This window comes from Anastrepha ludens, chromosome 4 (genome assembly GCF_028408465.1).
Source record: "Anastrepha ludens isolate Willacy chromosome 4, idAnaLude1.1, whole genome shotgun sequence".
Lineage (NCBI taxonomy): Eukaryota > Metazoa > Arthropoda > Insecta > Diptera > Tephritidae > Anastrepha > Anastrepha ludens.
In genome coordinates this window covers 73,521,260-73,547,378 of record NC_071500.1, presented here as the reverse complement: position 1 = coordinate 73,547,378, position 26,119 = coordinate 73,521,260, and the positions used below count along the sequence as shown (strand labels likewise).

At 37.3% G+C, this 26,119-nt stretch overlaps 1 protein-coding gene across 1 annotated transcript; it reads left to right on the top strand.

Annotated features, from left to right (window-relative positions):
* The first annotated feature begins 9,533 nt into the window (after positions 1-9,533).
* Positions 9,534-24,280, top strand: LOC128859797 (nuclear migration protein nudC). The gene is made up of 6 exons (XM_054096883.1): positions 9,534-9,732; positions 9,790-9,998; positions 14,222-14,378; positions 18,298-18,492; positions 23,897-24,099; positions 24,158-24,280. Exons 1-6 carry the CDS (start codon positions 9,658-9,660, stop codon positions 24,207-24,209), a joined length of 891 nt encoding a protein of 296 aa, XP_053952858.1. The 5' UTR covers positions 9,534-9,657; the 3' UTR covers positions 24,210-24,280.
* Positions 24,281-26,119: the final 1,839 nt, after the last annotated feature.

Here is a 26,119-nt window from a genome sequence, read left to right as displayed (position 1 = left end):
ACTAAGTTACCTCTTAACTTTAATATGTTGAAATTTAATTTATACATACATACATACATTTATAAAGTTTTTTTTATTGATAAGTATGTATTCAATCACACACACGCGTTTACATGTGCATATGCGCGCATATGGGTGTAAGTACATATACGTTACATTTACAATCTTTCATATATGTACGAGTGCATATGGACATACATACATGATATGTATGTATAAAAAAATTATGTAACCCTATGCCTTTGAGACTTCCAAAGCATATGCTTTCACTTACACTAATAACGAATATGGAGTAGTATTGCAGGGTAATAAATAGCGCGTAAACAAGTATTTCTCACTTTAGTTACAGAAACCCGAACATAACGCTTAAGTCGTTACGTCTCCGTGTGAAAGCCATCAAAGTGTTTTATATAAATCAAAATTATTGGTAATTATGTATGTACAAGTGGTGATATCAGAGAAATTATTATCTGTCGTTATTGCCCATTAGGATTTCTAGGAGTTGATCCCAGTCTATTTCATCAGGCATGCCAACATTCCATTTCCGGAGCTAATTATTTAAGGTCCTTCTAGGTCAGGCAAATGCGAGAGTACCTTTTCAGTTAGTGGTTGAATCAGTTTGAGGTTATCAAGGCCTTCTAATTTTATAAAAATAGTTCCATCGATATCCAACGATAATCCAGTCTGGTTTGAGGAGATCAAATATTTGCACGACTGCGCAATGACTGATGATGTGAGGATTAAATTAAACTTGATTGACTCAATGTTATGTACTATCCCCCTATAATAATAACAATATATTTTGCGTATTAAACCTAGATCATTATGGAATAAGTTGAATCAATTTGATTCTTGTAATTATAGTAAAAAAGTACATCAAAATATTGTTATGTTAAATTATTATAATTGACAATGAAGCTTTATTGTAATGAGTGTCATTTGAAATCAGTAAACGTGTGCTCAAAAAGGTTTCCATCAACCGGCATATGTTTTTGTTACCTCGACCGACTGCATCGATTATTCTGCTCATTTCAACCAGTTACCTTCTATACTTTAAATCCTTCATAAACAAAAGCAAAATTTCCATTCCACAAATGCAGATAATAAAAATTATAATTTTTTTTGTGTACAACATACAACCAAACAATAAACCATTTTACATAAAAATTAATAGTGCTACCACGAAGTACATACTGAAACATGCACATTGCCTCACAAATAGGGTCTGATTTTTTTCTATTAAATTAACATCGTTATTCTCTTGTCCCGTTGTTGTTGTTGTTGGTGTAGCAGCATAAACACGGCTGGGTCTTAACTGGCTGTTGCATTTTCTCGCTACTGCTTCGCCGTAATTGATCGGTTTACTCGATAGCCAGATTAGAGAGCCTTTAGTAATCCAATTGACATAACTTCAGATCTTGTACGCCAATTCGAAAGCTCCTGCCTTCAACAACTTTTACAATGAGTTGGCGTTATGTATCTGCACACAACTACTTACTACCTACAAAACAACGGCATGGTCAAGCGATGGCATCGGACTCTAAAGTCAACAATGTTATGCCACAACTTCAAACAATGGACAAACTTTTTACCACTTTTTTTTTTTAAGATTTCGGTGTTTCTTTAAGATTGACATTGGCGCATCCCCGGCTGAAATCGTTTTTGGAACAACTTTATGTTTACTATCGAAGTTCTTTATAGATTGCTGTCGACCGGCCAGTGAAACAGACATGTAATGAGAAATATTCTCCCAGTTGATACTGCTTGACACACAAAACAAAAATCCTTTGTGTACACTGATCTTACGATGTGCGATCAAGTTTTTATTCGAGATCTTTCTGTTCGACCATCAATATCGCCATCTTACAAAGGACCGCACAAGGTGTTAGAAAGGCATATTTTACTGTCAGCATCAACGACAACAAGGTGAACGTCTCCATTGACCGGTTAAAGCCAGCGTTCATTGCCCCGCTCTGTATCTAGGAGGGGAGTAATATAGAGGCGCCACAACCAGATTAACTTATTATATTCTTAATATCGTATTTTAAAATGTAACCATGTGTGACTTTTCTTTTGCTTTTAACTCCTCATTCGTTTTTACTTAGTATTTTTGAGCTAATGCAAAAAAAAATTTCGGTCTCGTTCTTTTTGGATCGAGCCGCACCAGCGAACACATCTTGCAGTTCACTAAGGCACATATGTACATATTCATATATAATTAGCGCTTACACGCTTTATTGAACGCTTGGCCAAACTCCTCTTCCGATTTGTGATGTGCGTCTTAATATTATATTTTTCACAAATGGAGGGACCTACCATTTTAAGCCGACTTCGAACGGCAGATGGTTTTTTATAAGGAGCTTTTTCATGGCAGATATAAACTCAGAAGTTTGCCCTTGCTGCCTAGGGGTGAACATTGTTATAAAGAACGTTTAGTTTGTAGTCTCCTACCAACCAATTCGGTAATATGGTACAAGCCCAGAAGAAATTGATCCTTGAAAGACGGATTGTTATGAAGGGGTGTTTAACGCATCTGAAAGCATGCGACTTTAAATCTATGAGCATGTACTGTGAAGAGTAAGAGGGTGGAGGTTCTAAAAAATTTAAGCGACTGAATGAATCCACGCTAAACTTTTCCGATCCTTTGGGAATTAATTCATTTAATTCTATTCCAACTTTGAACTAACTTTTGAATTGTGAAACATTTTTGTAGTATAACGACTGTTTTTGTTAAATTTCTTTGATCGTCAGACAAATGACCTTCAATCTACTCTGCTGGCAGCAACACATGAAAAAATACAGGTGCTCGTAAAAATATGGTACCAGGGTTTTTGAGATGTTTGCCTCTTTTATGGCCAAGCTGAAATGGCTTGAAAACTTGAAATTGAAATTTGAAAAGTTCGAGCCAAGGAGCACCAGGAAATTTGGTAGCTCCTAAAACAATCAGGATAAAAAAACCCATTGTATTTAAAGCTCTGGAAAGATAGTCAAGGAGGGAAGGAGAAAAGTATCAGAGAAAGAGACAGGAAAGAATAGAGATAGAGATAGTTAGTCCTGTGAGAATTTTCCAGTTTCATTGGCAAATCTGTAAATATCCTCCAGTTTTAGAGAACGAGTATTACTCATTCTCATGACATCGGAACCCAAAACTCGTAGCCGTGCTCTGGCAAAGGAAGGAAACTCACAGAGAAAGTGCTCAGTGCTATCCGCCTCCTCCAAGCATGACAGGCACACCGGGTCCTCAATGATTCCAATGGTGGTCATATACTGACCCCATGGGTTGTGTCCTGTAATGATGCCGACCATCAACCGAATGTCTTTCTTTCTAAGTTTTAGTAGAAAGTTTGACAGTTTTCTGTTCGGACTTATCACAAAACACTTTGCAGTTCTGCAGCATTCTAGACCGGACCATCGCTCTTTATGCAAATTGGCCGATTCGTCGGCGATTTCGTTTCCTTGAGCACCGGAGTGTCCCGGAACCCATATAAGTACGAGCCTGTTTTGTCTTGCGACAGAATTGAGCTTCTTCTTACATTCTTGAACAATCTTTGAGGTTTGCTTCGCGTTCTCCCGGGCCTTCAGTGCAGCCTGACTGTCACTGAAAACTTCAATCATTTTTCCGCTCCATCTCCTCTCGATTATTCATTCGGCTACTTTCGGGATGGCAAAAAATTCTATTTGGCAAACAGTTGCCATTTCCCCTATAACATAGTGATACTTATTACTATCGTTTAAGTACCATCCGGCTCCAGACCCTATCTCATTCTTGGACCCATCGGTAAATAAAATATCCGTTAAACCTCCCTGCATGCATTCTGAATTGCTCCATTGTTCACACAATGGAAATCTGACATCCTTAAGGATTTATCCGATGTTAGCACACAGACATCGTCCGCATATGCTTGGACATGAAAACCGAGTTCCTGCATCTCCGCTAGTAGAGAGTCTACGACGATCACCACAGCAGCGGAGAAAGAACACCCCCTTGGGGACATCCTTGCCTGGCCCTGACTGTGATTTGTTCATCACCGCTCCCACCAGCGGCTAACAGCCTCTCAGAGAGCGTGGAATATATTAACAAAAGCCCCTCAATGTCCACGAACACGCCCATTGGGTATACGTCAGCTTCCAGCCCGGCTTCAATCTTGCTAACAAGATCTTGTAAGGCTGATTCACATGATTTTCCACTCTGGTAGGCGTGTTGATTCCTTCTAAGTGGACTTCTCGGCAATACCCCCATTCGAATATGTTTCTCCACCACTCGTTCTAGACTTTTCAACACGAACGATGTCAAACTGATTGGTCTAAAACTTTTTGCTAGGGAATAGTCATCTCTTCCTGGTTTCGGAATAAATAAATACTAGTCTTACGCGTCGCCATTGAGATGGTATATAACCTAATGCAAGACAGGCTGTGAAGATCCTTTTCAGGACCCCAATCAGCCTGTCTCCTCCTTTTTTAAGCATTCCTGGATATATTCCGTCAGGTCCAGGGGACTTAAAGTTCCCAAAGGAAGACAAGGAAAACCTTATCGATTCTTTTGTCACTATCCGACTAGCAATATACCAGCTGTGGCTAGAGGTTCCACCGTTACTACAGTTATTGTTCATTATTGTTCAAAGAGAGTTCTACTACCCGGAAAATGGATTTCGAGTAGAGCATTAAACGTTTCTGATTTTGAAATGGTGTATGAACCATCAGGTTTTCGAATGGAATCCAGCTTACTGAGCGGTCTAGATGAAGGTCCTTACAAAGTCTCACTGCTTTCCTCATTTCTTCGACGTTACTGCAGAAATTTCTATAGGATTCAAGTTTGGCTTTCCGTACTTTTTTTCTTATAAGTCTGTATAAGTCGATGATAAGCCGAGTCCTCTTCGTTTGGGTGTTTAAGGTCTTATTAAGAAGTTTTCTGGACCGTACACGAAGCTTCGACAGGAACCGCTTTCCCCTGTCTACTTTGCCTGAGTGGGAACAGTTCCTTCACATTTCGAGGATTCCTACCGGAAGGTATTGATATTGTATCAATTCCCAGTCGGAATTCGATAAGACGATGATCAGAAAGAGAGGCCTCTTCCAAAACTCGCCATCGGTTGATTTGATTTCCAACTGACCTATTGGTAAGTGTTAAATCAATCACCTCTTGTCTTCTTTTGGTCACAAAAGTTGGTTTGCTACCAGTGTTTTGACCAAATCGGATGACAGGATGAAATCCAGTAACTTGAGACCTCTGGGGTTACATTTGCTGCTTCCCCATACAATGTTCTGTGAATTTGCGTCACAGCCCACTATTAGCCCCAGATTATTGGATTATGCATACTTGACTACTTCTCTTAGCTCCCTCGAAGGAGGTGGCTATAAAGAATCGTAGGGCAGGTAAGTCGAAACTATGATAGCTTCGAAACTGTTCCCACTCTTCAAGTACTTTATCTTTGCAACAACGATATCTCCGGAGCATAGCTCTTTTAACATCGTATGTTCGATCAACCTCGGCATGATAATACATACTCGCGGTCTCACATTCCCTTCACAATGAAGTAATTGTCCCCACGACATAGCACCCAGACCACAGATACGCTTGTGACATACCCATGGTTCTTGTATTAATATTATGTGTGGATTTGTTTGCAGTTTTGCGTGCCTACGGCACAGGAGAGCCGTAGAAGCTTTGCTATGCTGCAGATTTATCTGTGTAAATATTACTTCAGTCATGAGATTGAGTATACTTACGCTTTGTCCTCTACCTTATCCAGGACACGGAAATGGATTCGCCCCAGATGTAGGTGAGGACGGCACCCGTACTTCGACTTACGAACCTCGATACCCAGCACCAGGGGGGAACCCGCCTCCGAAGTGGTAGCGATTCTGCCTGGTGCAGGAGTATACTCTCCAGAGAGTCGTGTCAAGATCTTTGTTCTGAACACGGATGCGTGTGAGGAGTTCTGCTGAACTACAGAAAGGACCCGGAATCCAGACACTCGCTCGTACCAGCCTTTCTTTGCTACTCTCAACAAGAATCAACTTGCTGTTTTCGCAGGCTGAAATTTTTGCTATCACTTTTTCATCCATTCTCGGGAAAAAGCATTGGAACAGTGCACCTTTACGATGCCGTCCACCACGCTTTTACCCTCGAAAGTCGGCGCGTCTTTCCACTCACCGATAGCTTTCCAAAGATAGCTGTCAAGATAGTCTTGTTGCCCTTTGCTGCCATTCTTGCGAATGATTCGGCAGACGTTGACGGAAGAGTGTCATTCGACATATGAGGTCCCTTAGCCTTTGCCTTGTCAGGTAAAGGTTTATCTTATATATGGAGCTGCCCTGTTAGTTCGTGGTAAGTTAATCTCCTTAACATGGGGTTAAATCACCACTTAAGCCTCATCCCCGCGGCAAGGAGACCGACATGATAAGGCTTAATACTGTGCATTTTGTAATCGAGCAATTCCAACATATTGTAAATATACATATACGTTGACAGTAAAGCGGCAGTAAACTCATATGAAATTTCATCTAAAAACGTTCTTATGGCCAGGGAAGCCATATTGGGTACCCGGATATAAGGGCATTGCAGGAAACTAAATTGTAGATGAGATTGCCAAAAGTACGGTTTACCTACAATTCGAGAAAGAAAACAACATACTGAAACCTTTCTATACGGATAGACAGGAGGTGGAATAATCTTGCCACTTGTAAAACCGCGAAATTCATGTACACATATACACAGAATGCAGATAAATACGCCAAATTCGTATTCCCCATGTTGTTTTGGTTTTAAATTTGTCCGGTAGAACCGCCAAACGAACGCGCACCAAATTTATGTTAGCATATTTATACGTACTATATATGGTTTAAAAGGTATTTTATTTCTATTAAATTCTTTAAACCAATTTGTAGATATAAAACATGAGCTAGAGTTATACTAAACAGTTGTAAGTAATCTGTAAACTCTGATTGCAGGGTCAAGTGACCGGCGTTTTTAATGAAAAAATTAGAAATTATCCGAGACGTGACTTCAAACAGGTGGAATTTAGTATCATAGATGTGCACTTTGCAGTAGCAGTAAAAATACAATAAATATACAATAATTTTTTACTATTTAATTACTGGAAAAAAATTTCAGTAAAAATATTTTTTTACTGATTACTGGAATCAATTACTGATTACTAAAAGAAATTGCAGTAAAAATATTGATGATATAAATTGATTTACAATATCAGTAAAATATTTACTGTTTATTGGTAGTCAAAATGTAATGCACTCTCATCAAAATCATCATTTACATATGTACGCAATATATGTTTTTAGTTTTGCCTTATCTTCTTTTCATTAGAAAAAGAAAAGGAACATATCGCACACTAAATACAAAAGAGTCAGAACTTGAAACCGAAAATATTCAGCAAAGGCTGAAATCAAAATAATGTAAAAGTATATTTAGTCGAATTAAGATCATTAATAAAGAAAGTCCGCCTTGCATGAAACATTAATCTTAAAACAAATTTGTATTATAACTATAATAGGTATATTAGATATAAACTATGAATTCATACACAAAAAACCAAGGTTGAAAATCTTGAGTTGTTACTCTTTGTAACTGTTACGTACAAAATCGACCAAAAGTCTCTTTCCCAATAAGAATCCAACACCGAATTTGTGCTCCTTTTCATGGCAGCTGTTTTTAAGCTAGCAGCTCTTCTTTAATTTTTACGTGGCGGGTCCCAAGCACTGCACACAACCAGATATCCTGGGTTGCTTCGCCTTCTCACATTAGCTCCTCTCCACATTAGCTCCTCCTCCTGTTCGGAAGGTACCAAGAAGATACTTGGGTGAAACCCGGAAGTTGTGTTATATTAAGAGTCGGATTTTGATAAAAATAGTAAAACCAAAAACGCCTTTGTCAATTATATATATGTATATATATATATAATTGGCGCCTACACCCTTTTTGGGTGTTTGGCCGAGCTCCCCCTCCTATTTGTGGTGTGCGTCTTGATGTTGTTCCACAAATGGAGGGACGTACAGCTTTAAGAAATACACTCGGAGGTTTGCCATTGCCTGCCGAGGGGCGACCGCTATTAGAAAAATGTTTTTCTTAATTTTGGTGTTTTCACCGAAATTCGAACCGACGTTCTCCGTGTGAATTCCGAATGGTAGTCACGCGCCAACCCATTTGGCTACGGCGGCCGCCGTTGTCAATTAAAAGTATTAAATTAATCATACTTTCCTATCGTACAAGCTATCAGCATAATAACAACTACAAATACAAAGTGGCACAAAATTAGTCATCAAAGTTTGTATTTAAATAACTTTTTTACTAGGTAGGTAGGTTGGGTCGCTGTCGCAATGATACACTTAGACTTTTCATAGGTCCATTGTGATACCACTGGAACTTATTCTTACCCTATGGGTTCCTTTTCAAACCATCCGGTAGCTTTAACAAACGAGCAAAGCTTCGTTAGTTTTAGATGTGCTGTGTCCGTTACATCAATTAAAAATGCCATGTCGAGAGTGCGGAGCCTCCTCATGGTGTTATCCGTTTGTTAAAATGAAAAAAAAATTTACTGACGTTAATCACAACATTTCAGGGTACATATGACAATTTAGATTGGGGCACATAATGTAAACTGGGGCAGATTCGTCACCTTTTCTTCAACGTTCTACGATTCAGAAACTTGATTTTAAACTTTTCAAACATTTACTATTGGTATATGAAATGTAATTTTTTAAATGTTTTCCTACTGAATGTGCCCTATTACCCTATACTCTATAAAATAGATATTCAAAAACAATAATATTCTTTTGTTTATAATATTTTCAGACAAAAATATATTAGAAAAATTGAAAATTATAAAAGAACATACTAATAGCTCTTCAATAAATAAGGATGACTTTAATAAAGCAATTTCAAATATTTGAAATCACATTTTCACGGGTTTCAGCAAGACAAATCTATTAAAGGTGGTGTCACTTGATCAACAACAACGTTTTGTACATTAGAATTTCACGTCAAAAGAAAGTATAGAAATTTATCGAAATGAGCAGTCAAAATAATAAATGCAAACAAGAAAAAAGTAAATAAATTCATAAAAAATGTTAAATATCAAACGAAATACCAACAGAAGCGACGTACGTTAATGATGGGTAACCAACTTTCAGGATTCTGAAAATAATTAAGATATACCATATTTCTATGAAATAAAACTCTGTTTGCGTATTCTTGTAAAAACACGTATATTATTACTGAAGAATAGGTACTGTATATCTCAGGAACGGAATCACACCTACTAGGAGCGAGATTGCCAGATTTCTTTCAGGCGAGCCGAATTTCATAAATTGTCGTAAGTATCATTGTAATACGAAAAAGCGTGAATCTTACTATGAGGGAAAAGTGTAAATTTAAAGAACTAGAATTACGAATAGGACGTTCGTACAGTGTTTTAAGTAGTAGTAATTGAGAGAGTGAACACCGTATTTGGCGGAGTGCGTGGGAACACATTATAACGCGAAAATAGATTTCTATTTTCTGACTGGTTGATGCTTATCCTGATTATCGATATACCGATAAAAATCCAATTTCAATAAAGTCTCTTTTTCATATTTATATTACCCGTGGGTATTATTTCGGTGTGGTACAGAACAGATTAAATAAAAAGACTTGATTTAATAATGTCAATAGAAGAGGAAAAGTTTGATGGATTGTTATTAGCTATAGCAGAGAAACATAAGGACGGCGTACCCCAGGTAGGTCAATCAAATCGAAGCTAAATTCCTATAATAAAATCCAATGTTTTTCTTTAGTTTCTAAATACGATTGCTAGCTTCCTTCGTCGGAAAACTGATTTCTTTACTGGGGCTTCTCAGTCACAATGGGAAAGCTTGCTTCTAAACGTTTTTCATAAGCAATCAGATTTAGCAGTGAAAATGTGCTCTGCGCAGAAAGAAGGACATATTGATAAGGATACAGACGTCGTCAAGAACTCTAATAACATTCCTAAAAAGCAGAACAGGTACTTTAAAGGACTCCATTAACGCATTGTGGTTAAATATTAGATAAAACTTAATGAGATAATTGTATATCAATACCCCGCGCTTTGGAAAAAAAGTTGTAAAGGGATTAGAGAAGGTCTCTCACGTTTTGGAAGTGGAAACCCCTCCCTCAGGAAATATTGGTCTTCAGGGTAATTATCTAGTTTACAGCCCGGGTGCCAAATCTGCTCTGAAATAGCCTATACGGCAACGACGTGTTTTGGTCCCAATATTAATATTCGAAATACGGAGCGTAGTTCTAAAAGTTATTTACAAAAAAATTATATAAAATTGTTGTTTCTGTTGTTGTAGTATAAACATTAATTTATGCTAGAATGACAATCCTTAACCGGATATAGATGGAGGTCGTATCGGTAACGTGAAACCGACTGTCGTGGAAATCCTAAAAAGAGTGTTTTGTATCACTAGTTACTGATTCAGTACCTTACGTGAAGACGTATTTTTAGATCGCTCTTGCATTGTGGAAAATGTGTCAAATTGTTTTTCAAGAAACGGTACTTTATTAGTGCCATTGGAAGTGCTGTCCACTGAAGTCAGCGCCATTAAAAGCGCCAAGATTATTCATTGCCATAAAAGAGTTACAAGAGGATGATTACAAATTTCAGACATTTTTCAGAATGTCTTAAAAATGATTTGTAAAAAAAATCAAAAGCAAACTACTAGCTTACATGATATTTGATGTCTCTGCTGTACGATAAACGTCATGCTGCATGCTTTCTGTGACGATTACGAATAGCTAATTACGCGTGTATGGTTTGTCATTTGAACACAAGTGTGCGTTACGACCCGTGTGCAAAGGTACTAATGCGACTGCTATGGTGCCGGCGCAACGCACATTGCTGCTAATTTCGTTGGTAAAACAGTGGAATAAAAAGTAAACAAACATCGTTGTACCCGAACTTGTATCGTTAGGACTAATGATTGTGGTGAACTTGATGTAGCAGCTCGTTTTAGGTGGTTACATCTGTCTTCTTTTGGGGCAACAATCACTGCTGATAACATAATTGATTCTGTTGTTAGAAATTAGTAGCATGCTACACACTTATAAAAACACTAAGACTAAGTATATTACATTTAAATAAGTAATTAGTCACTTAGCACTGCGAATGAGACTTATTACTCTAGCATATAAGATTTGGAAACTTATTGTTAGTTTCTTATATAAGAAAGATTCAATAAATAAAGAAAATGATTTTCTTGTAAATTGTACATGCTTTGATTACCAGTTTGATTTCTGGTTAAGATTCTACCCACCTTAGTGTTCTTAAGTGTGTTAGACAAGGGATTTAGGCTAAGACCATAGGGCGCTTAAAGAGTCTCGCTTAAATATTGCTGTTATTATATTTAATGGTGTTGTTAAGCCTATGCTCGTTTTCCTTTTAAACATGGTAGTTGTTAAAAAGTGTGTAAGTTATGGGAGTATTTTATTATTTGTAACACCGTTAGAAGCCACTGGGGCATTGAATCGGTAGCTTTTTGACAGTCTATGAGCAGGTGTGTAGCGCATTTGGGTAGTGGTTTGTTTTATTACTACTGTATCTATTATTAATTGCTCTTTACCTCCTCTACTGTAGCAGCCCTTCGTTCGTTAAAATGTTATAGTATGAAAGATGTGTATATATTTTGTTACTAATTGTAGATGTTATTATTTTGTATAGGGTAGGAAGGCATATTATAGGTCTGTAGTTCGACGGGATGGTTGTTTCTGTGTTTTTTGGTTTTATTCATGTTTTGCCAATAGTAAGCAAAGGAGATAGTTTTACGATTGATTTATTATTTCGTTTATTACTCTGGCTATGTGTTGATGTGCAGTGGTTAACTTTTTATAACAAAAATTTGGAAATGTCATGGCCCGACGCCATTATTGTGCAGTCGTCGGCGTAGGAGACTAGGGAGACTCCACCTGGTGGTTGGGGGAGTTTCGAGATGTAGAAGTTGAGCAGCAAGGGTAAAAGGACACCGCCCTGTGGTACACCTTGCTTAATCTTCCACTGCTTTGATGTTTGGTCTAGAAAAATCACTGACGAGTGATGACTGCTCAGGTAGTTGGCGGACCACCTCTTCAGCCCTGGCGGGAGTGTCGACTGATAAATATCATCTAGTAGCGTGGAATGGCTGACAGTGTCGAAAGCCTTGTTCAGGTCCAACACTACTAGGACAATCCTCTCGCAGGGGTGGTTTTGGTTAAGCCCGCGGTTTATCTGGGCGTTTATGGCAGTTAGTGCAGTGGTGGTGCTATGCACTCGTCGGAAACCATGCTGATGTGGGGCTGGGGCCAGATGTTTCGTGAAGAGTGGGAGTAGGAGAGCTTCAAGTGTCTTCACTACTGGTTGGCGGGTTTCCCAGGTTTCAGTAGTGGGACCACTTTCCCTGCTTTCCACTTGTCAGGGATGATGAGAGTGGCCAAGGACAGATTGAAGACCCTTGTGCGAAATCCGTCCGTCAGGGTCATTAGCTTTTGAAGATTTGGATTTGTTGATAGCACCCTGAACCTCATCACTGGAGAAAGTAATGGCGCACTGTTGTTCGTCAGTTTGTGCAGCCGTCTGGCGGCACGACGCTTGGTTCTGTCGGCCGGAGGATGCAGTGTAAAAAGTCGGCTAAAATAGCTCGCGCATCTCTTCGGGTCCGACGAAGCGCAACCGTTGAAGGTGATAGCCACCTTGTCGTTGTGCTTCGTCGGGTTCGACAGGTACCTAACGGTGGACCAGAGCTTACTCACACCAGTGGTGAAATTGCAGGTCTTCAGATGCTCAATCCATTTGGGCCGCTTATATTGATCTACCAGTTGCCGGATCTCCAAATTGAGACCCCTTATGCGGGGATCGACCTGGCGAAGGTGGTCACGCTCGTTTGCTAAATTGGCTGCTTCGGCTGGGAAATGAGGACGAATGTCCTTGAGCCTTCCAGCAGGAATGAAAGGAGCCGCAGCAGCTGTGAGCACCTTGCGGAAGGCGCGTTCGCCTGCGGATGGGAAGAGCGGCGAAGGTGTTTTCAGTGAATTCCGCGAAGCCGGCCCAAATAGCTTTTTTAAAGTTAAAACAGGATCGGTGATTCGCGGAAACAAAGTCAGCAGGTCTCTCAATCGAGACGATAATGGGCAAGTGATCTGATGCAAGCGATAGCATAGGTCGCCCCGTTATACTATTTATCAGACCAGCGCTAGCTCTTGTAATGTCAGGCGAGCTGCTGTAATTGCCCACTACCCTGGAGGGGGCGTCGTCGTTCACAGTGCTGAATGTCGAATCGTCTATCTGCTCTACCAAGTGATGTCCACAACTATCGTTTGGTACACTTGAATGCCAAAGACTGTGATGCGCATCAAAGTCACCTACAATCAATCGGTTTTCACCTCTGATGAGTGCACCAATATAAGGAATATATTCAGCCAGGCAGCAGGTGACAGGTAGTATATATATATATTATTTCGAGCTTGGCATCGCCTGTCCGGACAGCTATACCTTGACATTCTAAGGTGCTGTCCCTGCGGTTGATGCCTTCATCAATGAGACGACACTGCACTCTGTGGTGGACTATGAACGCTAGGCTCATAAAGTAGCCTTTGAGGCATCAGACGCCTGCTGGCGGAAGCAACACGTGGCCACATACCATGTGGACAACGCCCTATGTGTCTTAAGGCCGGAACAGGTTTTAAGGTGGCTCCACCCGTTGCACTTCCTGTACGTAACCGAGGTGGAGTTCGGGTGAAGCCGTTTATGGCATACGCAGCAATAGAATACCTCTAGCCCAAGGTTGGATTCGATACCAGCTCTGAAGAGAAGTATTTGGAGCAAGATTGCTGCGAAGAGTTGCTATTGTGACGCAAGGGGTGGGGTGATATACGATACATTAGACAGGGCTAGTATACTGGGGCGGCAGCCCTTGGTCGGGAAAAACCCGAGTCACTCCGGTAACGTAGAACTGGCTGCCATGGGAATGCAGTATTATTGCTTTATGAAGTGCTGTGTTTTGGTTGTATAAATATAAGTTCTTCAGTTAGTTATTTGGTTGTTGTGTAGATGGCGAATATCAATAAGTCCCTTTTCTCCATTTTTCTTGGGGATTGTTATACACTCTTTACATAAATGTGGATTATTATTATTATTATGCTTATTTGATTATTGCTAATGAAAACGTTTAATCGTAAATCATATAAAATAATATTTCTTCGTCTTAAAACTAGTGATGAAGAAAGTATCCCTGAAGCTGAGCCGTCTAAACCTATTAATGATATAGAGGACGATTCTGAAAAAGATGAAATCGGAAAGCTTAAACCAAACGCTGGCAATGGTTGCACTCTGGATAAGTACTCATGGACACAAACTTTACAAGATGTTGAGGTATATATTACACAATCATACTCAAACATGTATAGATTATTACGTTAAAAACATATTTTTTGTGGTGGCTGATTCAACAGAAGTCACTAAAAAAGCGTTGCATTGTATGTAAAAAAACTTTTGTTTCGAGTAGTTTAGATACTGTAACACTTTAAAAGAAAAAAACCATAAGTTACTTTTTGTATCTATTTAAACTACAATGTCGTTTTTTGCCGCTCTTATCTGATTACTCTGTGTGACAAAAAAAAAAAAAAATTAAATATACTTTTATGGAGACCTAGCACAACTTATGGCTATAGAAAAACTAAACAAAATGGTATAGGAGAAATTTCCAATACACCCCCAAAATCTCATTTTATGGCCATAAAACCGTTTTTCAGTAGGTTGATGTGAAGAATCACGGCCCTTTGGAGTTTAGTATGGTACGGTACATTTGTCATTCGCTTCATCAGTTTTGAATACTTCTCTGTAAGAAATTCGATCATCATCATTCATCTGAAGTCGTCATCAACTAAATTCCATTGTTTAAATCGAGAAGCGAGCATTTCAGATTGTCTTCCCGATAGAAGTAAATCACGAGAAAGATCCTTAAAATCTGAATTTGATACAATGTGTCGTTCTGAAGACTTTGAACCAGACGGAAAGTACTCTTCATCATCGGGTTTATTGTTATCAGTTTGATCATCATCAGCAATGAGTTGAACTTCCTTCAGTTCCTGCAGTTGAGTCAATCATATCGTCCAAGACTACGGGGTTCTTAACAGTTGCAACATCAGCATACTTTATGTGCTTTCGAGTTTTTATAGTGATGACCGTTTACGTCCGTTTTATAAAAATAACAATCATCTGGTTTATGATAAGGCTGCCACATCATCCGAGAATATTGAGAAATTCGACTTTTCTGGCAACGTTTTGATTTATATCTCTTGAATTTCAGTGAAACAAACAATAAAACTTTGACGTTTTAATAAGGTTAAATTATAATAACAAACTTCTTTTGTTAATCAATGTACAGTGTGAATTTTGGTACACTTGGAAGCTTTTCTATATTTCTATTGAAAAAAAAAAGTGCTATAATATGCCAGATATTTTCGTCAGTTCTAACCAGTTCTGTTGTATGCAGTACAGTGTACTCTTATGTATACATATATACTCCAATAAATATTACGTATCTATAATAACGCATCAAAACACGTCCTTATTCCCATTTAGCGTAAGTTATACCTACATACCAAATTAGAAAAAAAAAAAATAAAATCTTAAAACTCACACAACTCTTTTTATTTTAATTTAATAACAGTCAAATATAACTCATTCGACGCAAAATTAAATTTACTATAACAGTAGTGTACTAAAAAAATCCTCAATAACGGATAATATCGTAAAAATTATGTCAAAGTTGAAAAAATAGAGAAAAAATAAAAAAATCCCAAATACTTCCGTCTACAGTCTCGTCAGTTGGGATTTCAGAAAAATTGTCAACACACTGTCAAAAAGGCTTGTTTTTGTTCTTTCGAACTAAAAAAACAAATTCGACATCGGATGGAAATTGGCGAAGTTAGGAGTGATTCTTCACATCAACCTACTGAAAAACTGTTTTATGGCCATAAAACGAGATTTTGGGGGTGTATTGGAAATTTCTCCTATACATTTTTTCTTAGTTTTCTATACCTACAAGTTGTGCTAGGTCTCCATAAAAGTATAAAATCACTGTCGCACAGTGTTATCTAACGACTTTGAAAAACTTTTCCGGTGATACATACATCAACACCAACTGATAAGCTAAATGCTTGCCTCAAAGCATCGTATGTTCGGGTATACTTGAGGCGTGATGTATCGGCATCCTCAATTGCAAATCTGTTGTTGAAGCTAAAAGTACCAGTTGAAATGTGTTTCATTCCGTGTTTGTTTTCCTCTCAATGTTCTAAACAAAAATTAATAATAAAACACAATAAAAAAATTGTTTAAGAAAAACTAAATTCAAATCACTATAGAACACAGAAACATTAAGTCGCATGGAAAAAAAAATTGCATGATTTCGAATCGTATCTTGTTTTCAGAAAAATTGTATCCATAGATATATACCATAGATAAATGTGCCTTAATAGAGCCTTATTCAACCGCTTTTGTAACGTCATACTTCTTAAATACTTGATTAAGGCCATTAAGGCCGAATATATTCCAATGATTTTTGTGTTCTTGTATTCTAAGAAAAGTTAATGTGAAAAATATCCTCTTCTTTCGATGGTACTTGCAAATAAATCGCACTTGCTTAGGCATGTACGTGTAATAATTTTTGGTTCACGTTTTGGTTGTAAACTGATATTTATTTAATTTAATAATGCATAAGGCCACCATTTAAAAATGCAGTTTAGTATAGAGTCATTTAAGGAAATTTAAAGAAAGTCTACTTTAATCTCATGAATTAATAAAATTTTATCTTTAGATTGTTTTTCATTCCATGAGAAGAGTTGCTAAAATACTTCAATGTCATTGAAAACTGTTCTGTGATATTTGATAATGAGCTTCCAAGCTTAACGTTTCAGAAATCGTAAGCCGGGCTTTTTTAAATTATTTATTTATTAATCAAACATACAACCATAAGTTATTTGACAGTGTTTGAGCTTATTTCTAAAATATTAAAAATAGAAGTGTTTTAGTTTGCTACTACCTCATGTAGTAATAAATTAAAAATTTCGTGAATAGTGAGTCGCCTTGTTTTACACCTGATGAAACGCTGAATTCGTTGGTAACATCTCCATTTATCATAACCCTCGCATTGATGTTTGGTAGCGTCATCTGGCTTAGTTTTATAATTTTTAGCGGTATACATTGCTTAAACATTATGTCGTTCAGACGGTTCCTATTAATACTGTCGAAAGGTTGCTTAAAATCAATGAACAGACAATGCAAATTCAGTTCGAACTCTATGTGTTTCTCTAGTATTTGGATTAGTGTGAAACATTGGCCACTGAGGTATGATTTTATTAAATGTAATGCTGTCGATAAGAAGTTAAACAAGCTGTTAAGCTTCAAAGCTAGAAGCTCGTGATTGACAGTGTCGAAGGCTTTAGAATGCTCCAGAAGTGTTCATAATGTTACGCGATCATTGTCAATATTTAGTCTGATATAATCTGATGCTCTAATTAGCGCCGTTATACAGCTTCGGTTGGATCTAAATCCAGATTGGTACCGATTAATCAGCATGTTTCGACAAAAGAATTTATCTGAGCATGCATTATGCGCTCAAGTACCTTGGACAAAAAAGCTGGTATTGCGATGGGTCTGTTTAAGACATAAGTTACATAAGGTAAAATTTTAGACGCATACCACAAAAACGTTCAAAACGTTCTCAGAACAACTGCCAGGGAACGCTCTGCGACAACAGATTTGAGTTTTGTCTCTTCGCATTGCTTGACATTTGTAAAAGGTATGCCGTCTTGAGTAATTCTACCTCTGCATGTGTTTTCGATTGACATTTTTGCAGTTATCGAATTTCCAACAAAGAGTTTGTATTAAATTTTGAGTTCAAAATGGACTCAATAGTGCGAAAACCTTAGAAATGTTGGAAACCGATTCGGAAATGATACTCTAAAGAAATCAGCGCTGCTGGCACTCTGTATTTTGCTTTGTTTTTTAATGCAGTTCACTTTAGCTCAAATTCTAACCCACTTTTTCACAGACACTGTTTTATTAATTTGCTGTTTTTAATTTTGTGTGTTTCATTAAGAATAATAAAAATATTCAAATGCCACCATAGCGCGTCTTCCACAAAAATTGTAAATTGTATCAGTTAAGAAAATTGGAATAATTGAGACCTTTCTATCGTCCTGAACCTCCAATTTCCGGACTAATATTTAATTAAAATTAGTAGTAATAAAAATTTCCACACTTCTGTCATTCGTTTTTCTTCTTACAGGTTAAAGTTCCACTCAAGGCTTCATTTACTGTAAAAGCTAGAGATATTTCCGTCACGATAGGAAAATCTTCAATTTTCGTCGCCTTAAAAAACCAGGAGCCTATAATCAATGGAACACTCTGTGCAGAAGTTAAGCAAGAAGATTCACTGTGGCAGCTGGTAGACAACAAGACTGTGGTCATTACGCTTGAAAAGGTAAATAATAACATTAAAATTTATAGGTCGGCCAAAATGTTGTCAATCTTTAAAATAAGGGAATAAAGCTCTTCAAAGCCAAAGCTAGCTTTTTTTATTTTTCAAAACCAAAGCTACTTCTCTAAAAACTGCGTACATAGGTATATGTACATGCATGTATAGGGTGGGCCATGTAAAATTTGCTTTTTGAATCGGCTATAAAAAAAGAACTAATCAATATTTTTTCTTTAACTTTTTTATTTTATTTTGAAGATGGAACATTGTCATTTATGAATTAAAAATAATATCGTTCAAATGACTGCCACGACTGGCTCTACAGTAAGCCATTCGATCAACTCAATTTTTAAGCACATTTTCGATTGTTTGGGCTCCGATTTCATGAATGGCAACTTCGACTTCGTGTTTTAAAGCATCAATCGTCGCTGGATGGTTCGCATAGCATTTGTCCTTAACGGCTCCCCACAAAAAATAGTCCAACGGGCTTAAATCACAGCTCCGAGCGGCGAATTGATATCGGAATTTCGGCTGATTATTCGGTTTTCAAAAACGGTAGCCAAAAGTTCGAGTGTAACTTTGGCAGTTTGACAAGTTGCACCGTCCTGTTGAAACCAAATGTCGTCCATGTCATCCTCTTCAATTTTTGGAAACAAAAACTCGTTGAGAATATCACGGTAACGCTCGCCATTTACTGTTACCGCGGCTCCTCGCTCATTTTCGAAAAAAAATGGCCAGATGATGCCGCCAGACCAAAAACCGCACTAAACAGTGACTCGTTGTGTATGTATTTGCTTCTCTACAGTAACGTGTGGATTTGCTGAGTCCCAAATCCGACAATTTTCCTTATTGACGTAGCCACCGATGTGAAAATGACCTTCATCAGAAAAGATGATTTTTCGGTAAAAATGCTCATCTTCGGTCAAACGATAGATTTTCAATATTTCCCAATTTTGTTCAAGCGTATAGCGTCCCATTTCGTAAATGTCAAACCTTTAAGTAAATTATGAACACATTTGACATGCCATTTGTGTTACCATTCTCAAAAAAATAGGTGGTTCAAAAAGCAAACGCTATATGGCCCACACTGACTAGGAAAATATGTGCTTTTCTTTTTATGGCCTTTGGTTTAGTGACATTTGTAATTTTATTATGATGAAAATGTATGTTCTTATAAATTATGGTACCTAAGCGAATTAGTTCTGCAGATCGAATTAACTTTTTCAGCAGCAAATTCAAAAATACCTCTTTCAAACAGGCCAAAGATTAGTTCAAAACAAGAACATTACTATTATATATTATCGTCTATATGACGTTTGCTGAAAAGTATAGGTTTGAGAATCAAAACTTAAACGATGAAAAACAATTGAATTTAAATGATCGGGATAACAAACTCACATAAGCAGAATTAATGGTGGCAGCTCGTTACTGATTTGGGGCTGTAAATGCTATAAAATTTTCACTTTTTTATGCCTCGCAAAACAAAGTCCCTGGATTGCTAGATAAACGCACAGCATGTTCTCACATCAATCCATATATGTAATAATTTAATCGTGGTTTCCGTAGTTCAATCTCAAAAATTTCCGTAGCTGAACCATATATTGATCTTCTTCGAATGTAAACTCTAAACTGTTATTACCACGCGCACCACGTAGTTTATAACTTAGTATTTAGTTGAAAAGGCAGTATATGTGCCCATAATTATGCAAGTGGTCTTAGTCATATATTTCTTGTTTTAAAATATTTAATGAATTGCATTTGAATAAATTAAAAAATATTTTTACATTATACGACCTTTTTATTTAGAATTTTATTAGTCTTGAAATTTATTACGCATATGAAATTTTGTGTCAATTTCATACGAAAATTTTGTTTTTAAAGTTGGAATTGACCTAGCCCATTTTCGAAATTAACTGAAAGCCCTATAAATGACTTAAAAAAGCGACACGCTTCTGGTGTTTTAGATGTATCCGAGGACCCAACATCAACTCGGATCATTACCTTGTTGCAGCCAAACTACGCACACGCCTCTGTGCAACAAAAACGTACAACTAAGTACACAAAGAATGTTCGAAATCGGAAAGCTGCAATTACAACCGACAACCAGAAGATTCGCCACTCGGCTCTCACTCGTGACCGCTGTTAGAAAAAAATGTTTCCATCATTTGGCGTTTCATGGTGTGCACCAGAGAACTGCAGCGGTGTACTGCTACTGCTTGCACACCGCTTCAATACTCTGTTTTTCTATAACTGAAACGCAAAAATTCCACAAATAAAATTTCAAGACCACTACTCATACTCAAACGGCAAGTGATTTGAGCTGAAGCATTCATTTCCATGACGGTCAAATGCAAAAACTGCTCTCTTTTTGTTCGATCTTCACAGTACATTTTCAGAAAAACTTCACGCATTTGAGCGGAAAGCAAAAGAGCGGTGGTGTGCTGATCAATACCGCTATTACCGCGATTGCTGAGTGTATGAATATCTCGTATACTCGGGTGTTAGATTTGAAAGCAATCGTATATTCAACTTCGGCTAAGCGGTGTGACGTGTGAACTCTGTCAAATGAGGAAAACACCGCAAACACCGCTTCGTCATCCCTTGCGAATAGTGAGATTGTCTGCAGTATAATTCATAGCACCGCACGGAAAAAAATGATCTTTATAAATACATATGTAGCAGTATTTTTAAATGAAAAGTTTTTTCTTTATTGAAGCAGTGATATTATTTTATTATATTATTGTATATTACTATTAATTATGACAGAAAATAAAATGAACTTTAAAATAAAAATTGAAAACCAAATTCATTCTTTTACAAATTACTTATCGTACAAAAACAAATAATAATTTTTCTTTTAACTTACTTCTAAAGATACTTATATACATATAAAGATATAAAGAAATTTTCTCAGCAATAAAATTTGAATTCTCCGCCATTATAAATCTTTTAAAAATAAACATATAATCACATGCACATTTATATATACATATCTGCAAGTAGAGTGATAATGCACTGCCGACGAAAACAAAGATAAAAAAACATAAATAAGAAAGTGGACTCTTTCGAGTGCTAATCATTTATGTATTGGGTGAACGCGCTATGGCATAGATATTTTTTAGCGGTACTCTTTTGCTTGTGTGTTATGATCTATTTGTGCAGGCGGTGTTTTCAGTACTTTTGTCATTCGGTAGCGGTCATATGCAGCACCGCATAGCCGAAGTGATCACACAAGCGGTAGTTATAAACGAAGCAAAGACTGAACAAAGAAAGACTCGGATGTACAAACGATATACATAGAACATTTACTGCTCTGTTGCGGTTCTGCTCAGCGCAAACACCGCTTAGTTTGCGTTGGTCGTACATATTGATACCGCTTTTTTTGTGAGTGGATCGCAAGTCAGAAAAATACCACCGCTTGCAGTTCTCTGGTGTGCACACATTAAGTGGAACGCTATTGCGTTCGCTTGCTTTTCGCCTCATTAAAACTCGCTGAGCTTTCGCCAAGTGGAGTTCTCATCCGGTATTGCTTCGAACTATGCCTTGCTTCAGATTTTAACTGATATATTTGACTGGAATCGAATTTTAACTTTTATTATTGACCCAAAAAAATAACAGTAAGATTCGAACTGTTTTTTTACTGAAACTAATTGAAAAAAAAAATTATTATTTATTGGCCCGTTGTGCAAACAAAAGAAAGTAAACAAACAAATGTCAAATTAAACTCTTAACTTTGTAAAGATCGCAATGAGAACACTTGACAGTTCTTCGGTAATACAAAACCTTAAATTCGTGTTCAAGGCACAGCGCGAGTGCATTTCAAGAAAGACAAAACGAAGGAAATTTAAATTTATTGTTGTGAAGTCATACGTCATCGTCAGCTGAAACTCTCCGTCCACGATTGGTGGTTGAACTCGGATAGCGACATTTCGGTGAGCGAAAGTTCATGGAGATATTGTGAATGGTGTTAATACTCTGTCTGTATAGTACATAGTTGTTGTTTTTACGGCAGTAGCATTTTTAGAGAATGTTGACTACTTGACAGTCTTTGACTGAATTTAAACCTAGGTTGTTTCGGTAACGTAGAACCAATGTTGAGTGAACAGTCTGTCTTCTGAGGTAGTTCCGGCGGCCGCTGTCCTGAGTGTAGTATATAAATATTTTTGAGTTGAAAACCTTGTTGCGGTTTCGAATCTTAGTGGGGATCACGGTTGTATGGGCTGAGAAGGAGGTCAAACTATCGATAGTTACAACCAGTAACTTCAGGTTTTTTACCTTCGGGATTGGTGTGTCATCGGCTTATTGATTCTATGTAGTAATAGTTTGATCTCCTTCGTCCAGGTTGTAAATAAGGTCGCCGTGGATTAAGTAGTGGAGAGTTGTAAGTTTCTTACAGTGAAGGAGCGAGAAATATTGAGTAGATAACCATTAATTTGTGAACACAGCTCATTTGCTGATCATACGCACTACTAAGACTATTCCTTGCGGATACGTGTTTGGTTAAGACCGTGGATACGGGTTTGAGAGTCCTTTGAGTTGGATTGAGTTCGGATGGTGCCTTATTTGGCAAACGCAGCAGAAATCTACTTCGGGTTCAGGGTTAGGTTCGATACCAGCTGGATCAAAAGTATTTGGAGCAATTTAGGTGCTAATAGGAAAGTAAAACCGTCCTTTTGGCTCCAAACTTTACACCTTGCTTGCTTTATTTAACACATGTGATTGTAAATTACCAGTTAGATTAACGTCAGATTTTTTGAGTGTAAACTGAAAAAAATGTGAGTTTGTTTTTTGATTAATGTACGCATAATAATGTGCGTTGATGAGCATATATACCGGGTGTTTTTTAGCTGTATGGGAACTACCGATATCGATAACTATGGTTTGACAGCTGAGAATGGCACACTGTGTTTACACTTCTGTTCAGTAAAGTTTGGCAAGTCATCATGAATCATTTAACGCCAGAGCAACGCTTCCAAATTGTGAAAATTTACTTTGAAAAAAAAAAAAAATCTGTTCGATTGGAAAAGTTGGACTGATTGAATGGACCATGTAACTCGTATCCGCGGCGAACATATGCCGGATATCATATTAAAAAAATACCATGAAATAATAATCTGGTAGTATAATAAAAAAATTAGTTCCAACAATATTTCTGTTTTGTATTATTATTTCAAGTTCAAGTTCTCGTGGTTTAACTCAGTTTTTCTTTCGTCGTTTTACTCACCAGTATGTGCTTAGAACGTAAAGTTATGCTATCCAAAAAAATAATAATAATAATTGAAGATTAGAAAAACTTACTTCACAACGAAAATTTTTATTTTATATGCATCTAATTATAAAATCATAAACAATTTTGAACAATTGTTATTAACGCTTTCCTGCGCCTTCTTTCCCATTATATTTCTTTTAGGTCAATAAAATGAATTGGTGGGACCGTTTGATAACCACGGATCTGCCAATTTCTACACGCAAAATTAACCCTGAGCCGTCGAAGCTTTCTGATTTGGATGGGGAAACTCGAAGCTTGGTTGAAAAAATGATGTATGATCAACGTCAGAAAGAACTCGGTCTACCAACAAGTGAAGATAAAAAGAAGATGGACATATTAGAGAAGTACGAGTAAATGTGATTAACAATAATTTCTATAACTAAATAATATGGTATATTTTAGGTTTAAAACGCAACACCCTGAAATGGACTTCTCAAATTGCAAATTCAATTAAAATCATTTATGTGGCTAATATTTTCATAATATTTATACTTTAATAAAATGAGTTTATGCCTTATAACACAACTTATGGTCTTTGTATTGGTTTAAAGGCTATTGGCCTTTGCGGTTAGGTGCGATTTTGCATATTCTATGCAATTTCTTTCACCTTGACTGGCAGAGAATATGAGACACGAGGAGAATGAAATATCCGATCCAAGTGTCGTTCCTATATCCATATATTATTCAGCGATAATGAGTGTAACCGCATCACCACCTCATTATAAGATCCACAGCGTTGGCGCAAATCGTGAGCGCTGGCATAATCTTCTGGCCTGATTGCACTACACTTGCATGCTTTGCACTTGCGGTATGGTGTGCATATATAACTATGTATGTATAATTGGCGCTTAAAACCTTTTTAAATGTTTGGCCGATCGATCTCACTGGCTCCTCTGGTTGTAGAGCAAGTATATGGAGGTCGGTGATGAACTTCAACTAAATTGTGAACAAGACAAACTACTATCATCATCATCATCATCTAGCAGGATTATTAATTAATAGTTGTAATTTGTTTATTGAAAGCGTTATCCGGGCAACCATATACCAGCTCTTGTTATGATATACGCATATTATGATATTAGGCATATGATGAAGATGTATTTAGCTTAACGCCAAGTGCTTTAACAATTTCTTCGTACTTAATATTGTACCTTTCAGTAGAACACGAGAAACATCGTCCATGCTGTATAAATAGTAAGATAAGACTATTTCTTGGATTTGGATGTGCTATTATCTAAGTTGTGACCACATACAAATTGATTCTAGGTCTGCGTTAATTCTAAAAACTAACCACATTTCTACAGCACCTTTCACAGTCGTTAATATAATATATGTATGTACATAGGCTGAATTAGAACGAACCAATACTGGAACCTTATTGAAATTGAGAGCAGTTATTCTTTGATACAACCCTCTGTCCTCTATTTGTAGTGCTGCGATACTGCCGCTTCTTTTACGTGCTTCACAACGATCCTATGGAAGGACGGGAGTCCATTAAAAGACATTGAAGTGCATGCAATGGCATCAATGATAATTGGTGTCGCATGCTCGCCATGTCACGCAGAGTACGGGTATATTCAGAAACGCATTTTGCAGAATGAACATAGCGTTCATAAACGCAAATATGGCAGCACTGCAAATGCAACACGTTCTTAAATGTCATTCCTGCATAAAAAGTCGCGCAATATTTGCAGGAAAAGTTTTAAGACTGCCATTTAACGATGTCTGATGAAAAGTAAGTATAATAGTAATTTTTTTGGCTTTTTATGAAAAATATATTGAAAAGACGATAGTTAAACTATATTTCATTATATTTTCCTTTGTTTTAGCGATTATTTTAGTACTTCCGAATTGAAATTTCTGCTCAGACTAATACTGAGAAAGCGAGCTCTTCTCGCGAAGGAGGAAGAACAGCGTCCTCTGGAATAAGGTTGTGGAACAAAATAAAAAAAGTTAATAAAGACATGAAGATCGACAGGAACATCGCCAAGCGAAAGTTTTCAAGCTTTTCTTAAATTTAATAAAAAATTATCAGTTTTTGACTCACATGCATCGTCGGCTACTAAACTTAGTAATAATTTCATTTCACTGGAGAGCGCGTTCTTAAATGCAGTAAATTTATTTGCAAAACGTCAGCAAATCTATCAATTGCATGAATTATCACATTGGCAGTGCTGCCAACACTGCAATTACTGCGCATTATAATGCGATCTGAATATACCCTACATACATAATTTCAACGTTGATCAGTTCATTAAGGTCATGCCACGGAGGGTCAAAGCGTCACAGAATACTTATGTTAGTGATCTACTTAGTTATAAGTTTCGAAAGCGTAAACGAATTCAATGATGTCGTCTTTATAGC

Bases quoted from the DNA above. Each gene is read 5' to 3' on its own strand.
- LOC128859797 (XM_054096883.1), top strand. From the start codon at position 9,658: ATGTCAATAGAAGAGGAAAAGTTTGATGGATTGTTATTAGCTATAGCA. The intron at 14,379-18,297 runs GTATATATTACA...TTCTTCTTACAG, and splicing joins AAACTTTACAAGATGTTGAG to GTTAAAGTTCCACTCAAGGC. The intron at 24,100-24,157 runs GTACGAGTAAAT...GGTATATTTTAG, and splicing joins AAGATGGACATATTAGAGAA to GTTTAAAACGCAACACCCTG.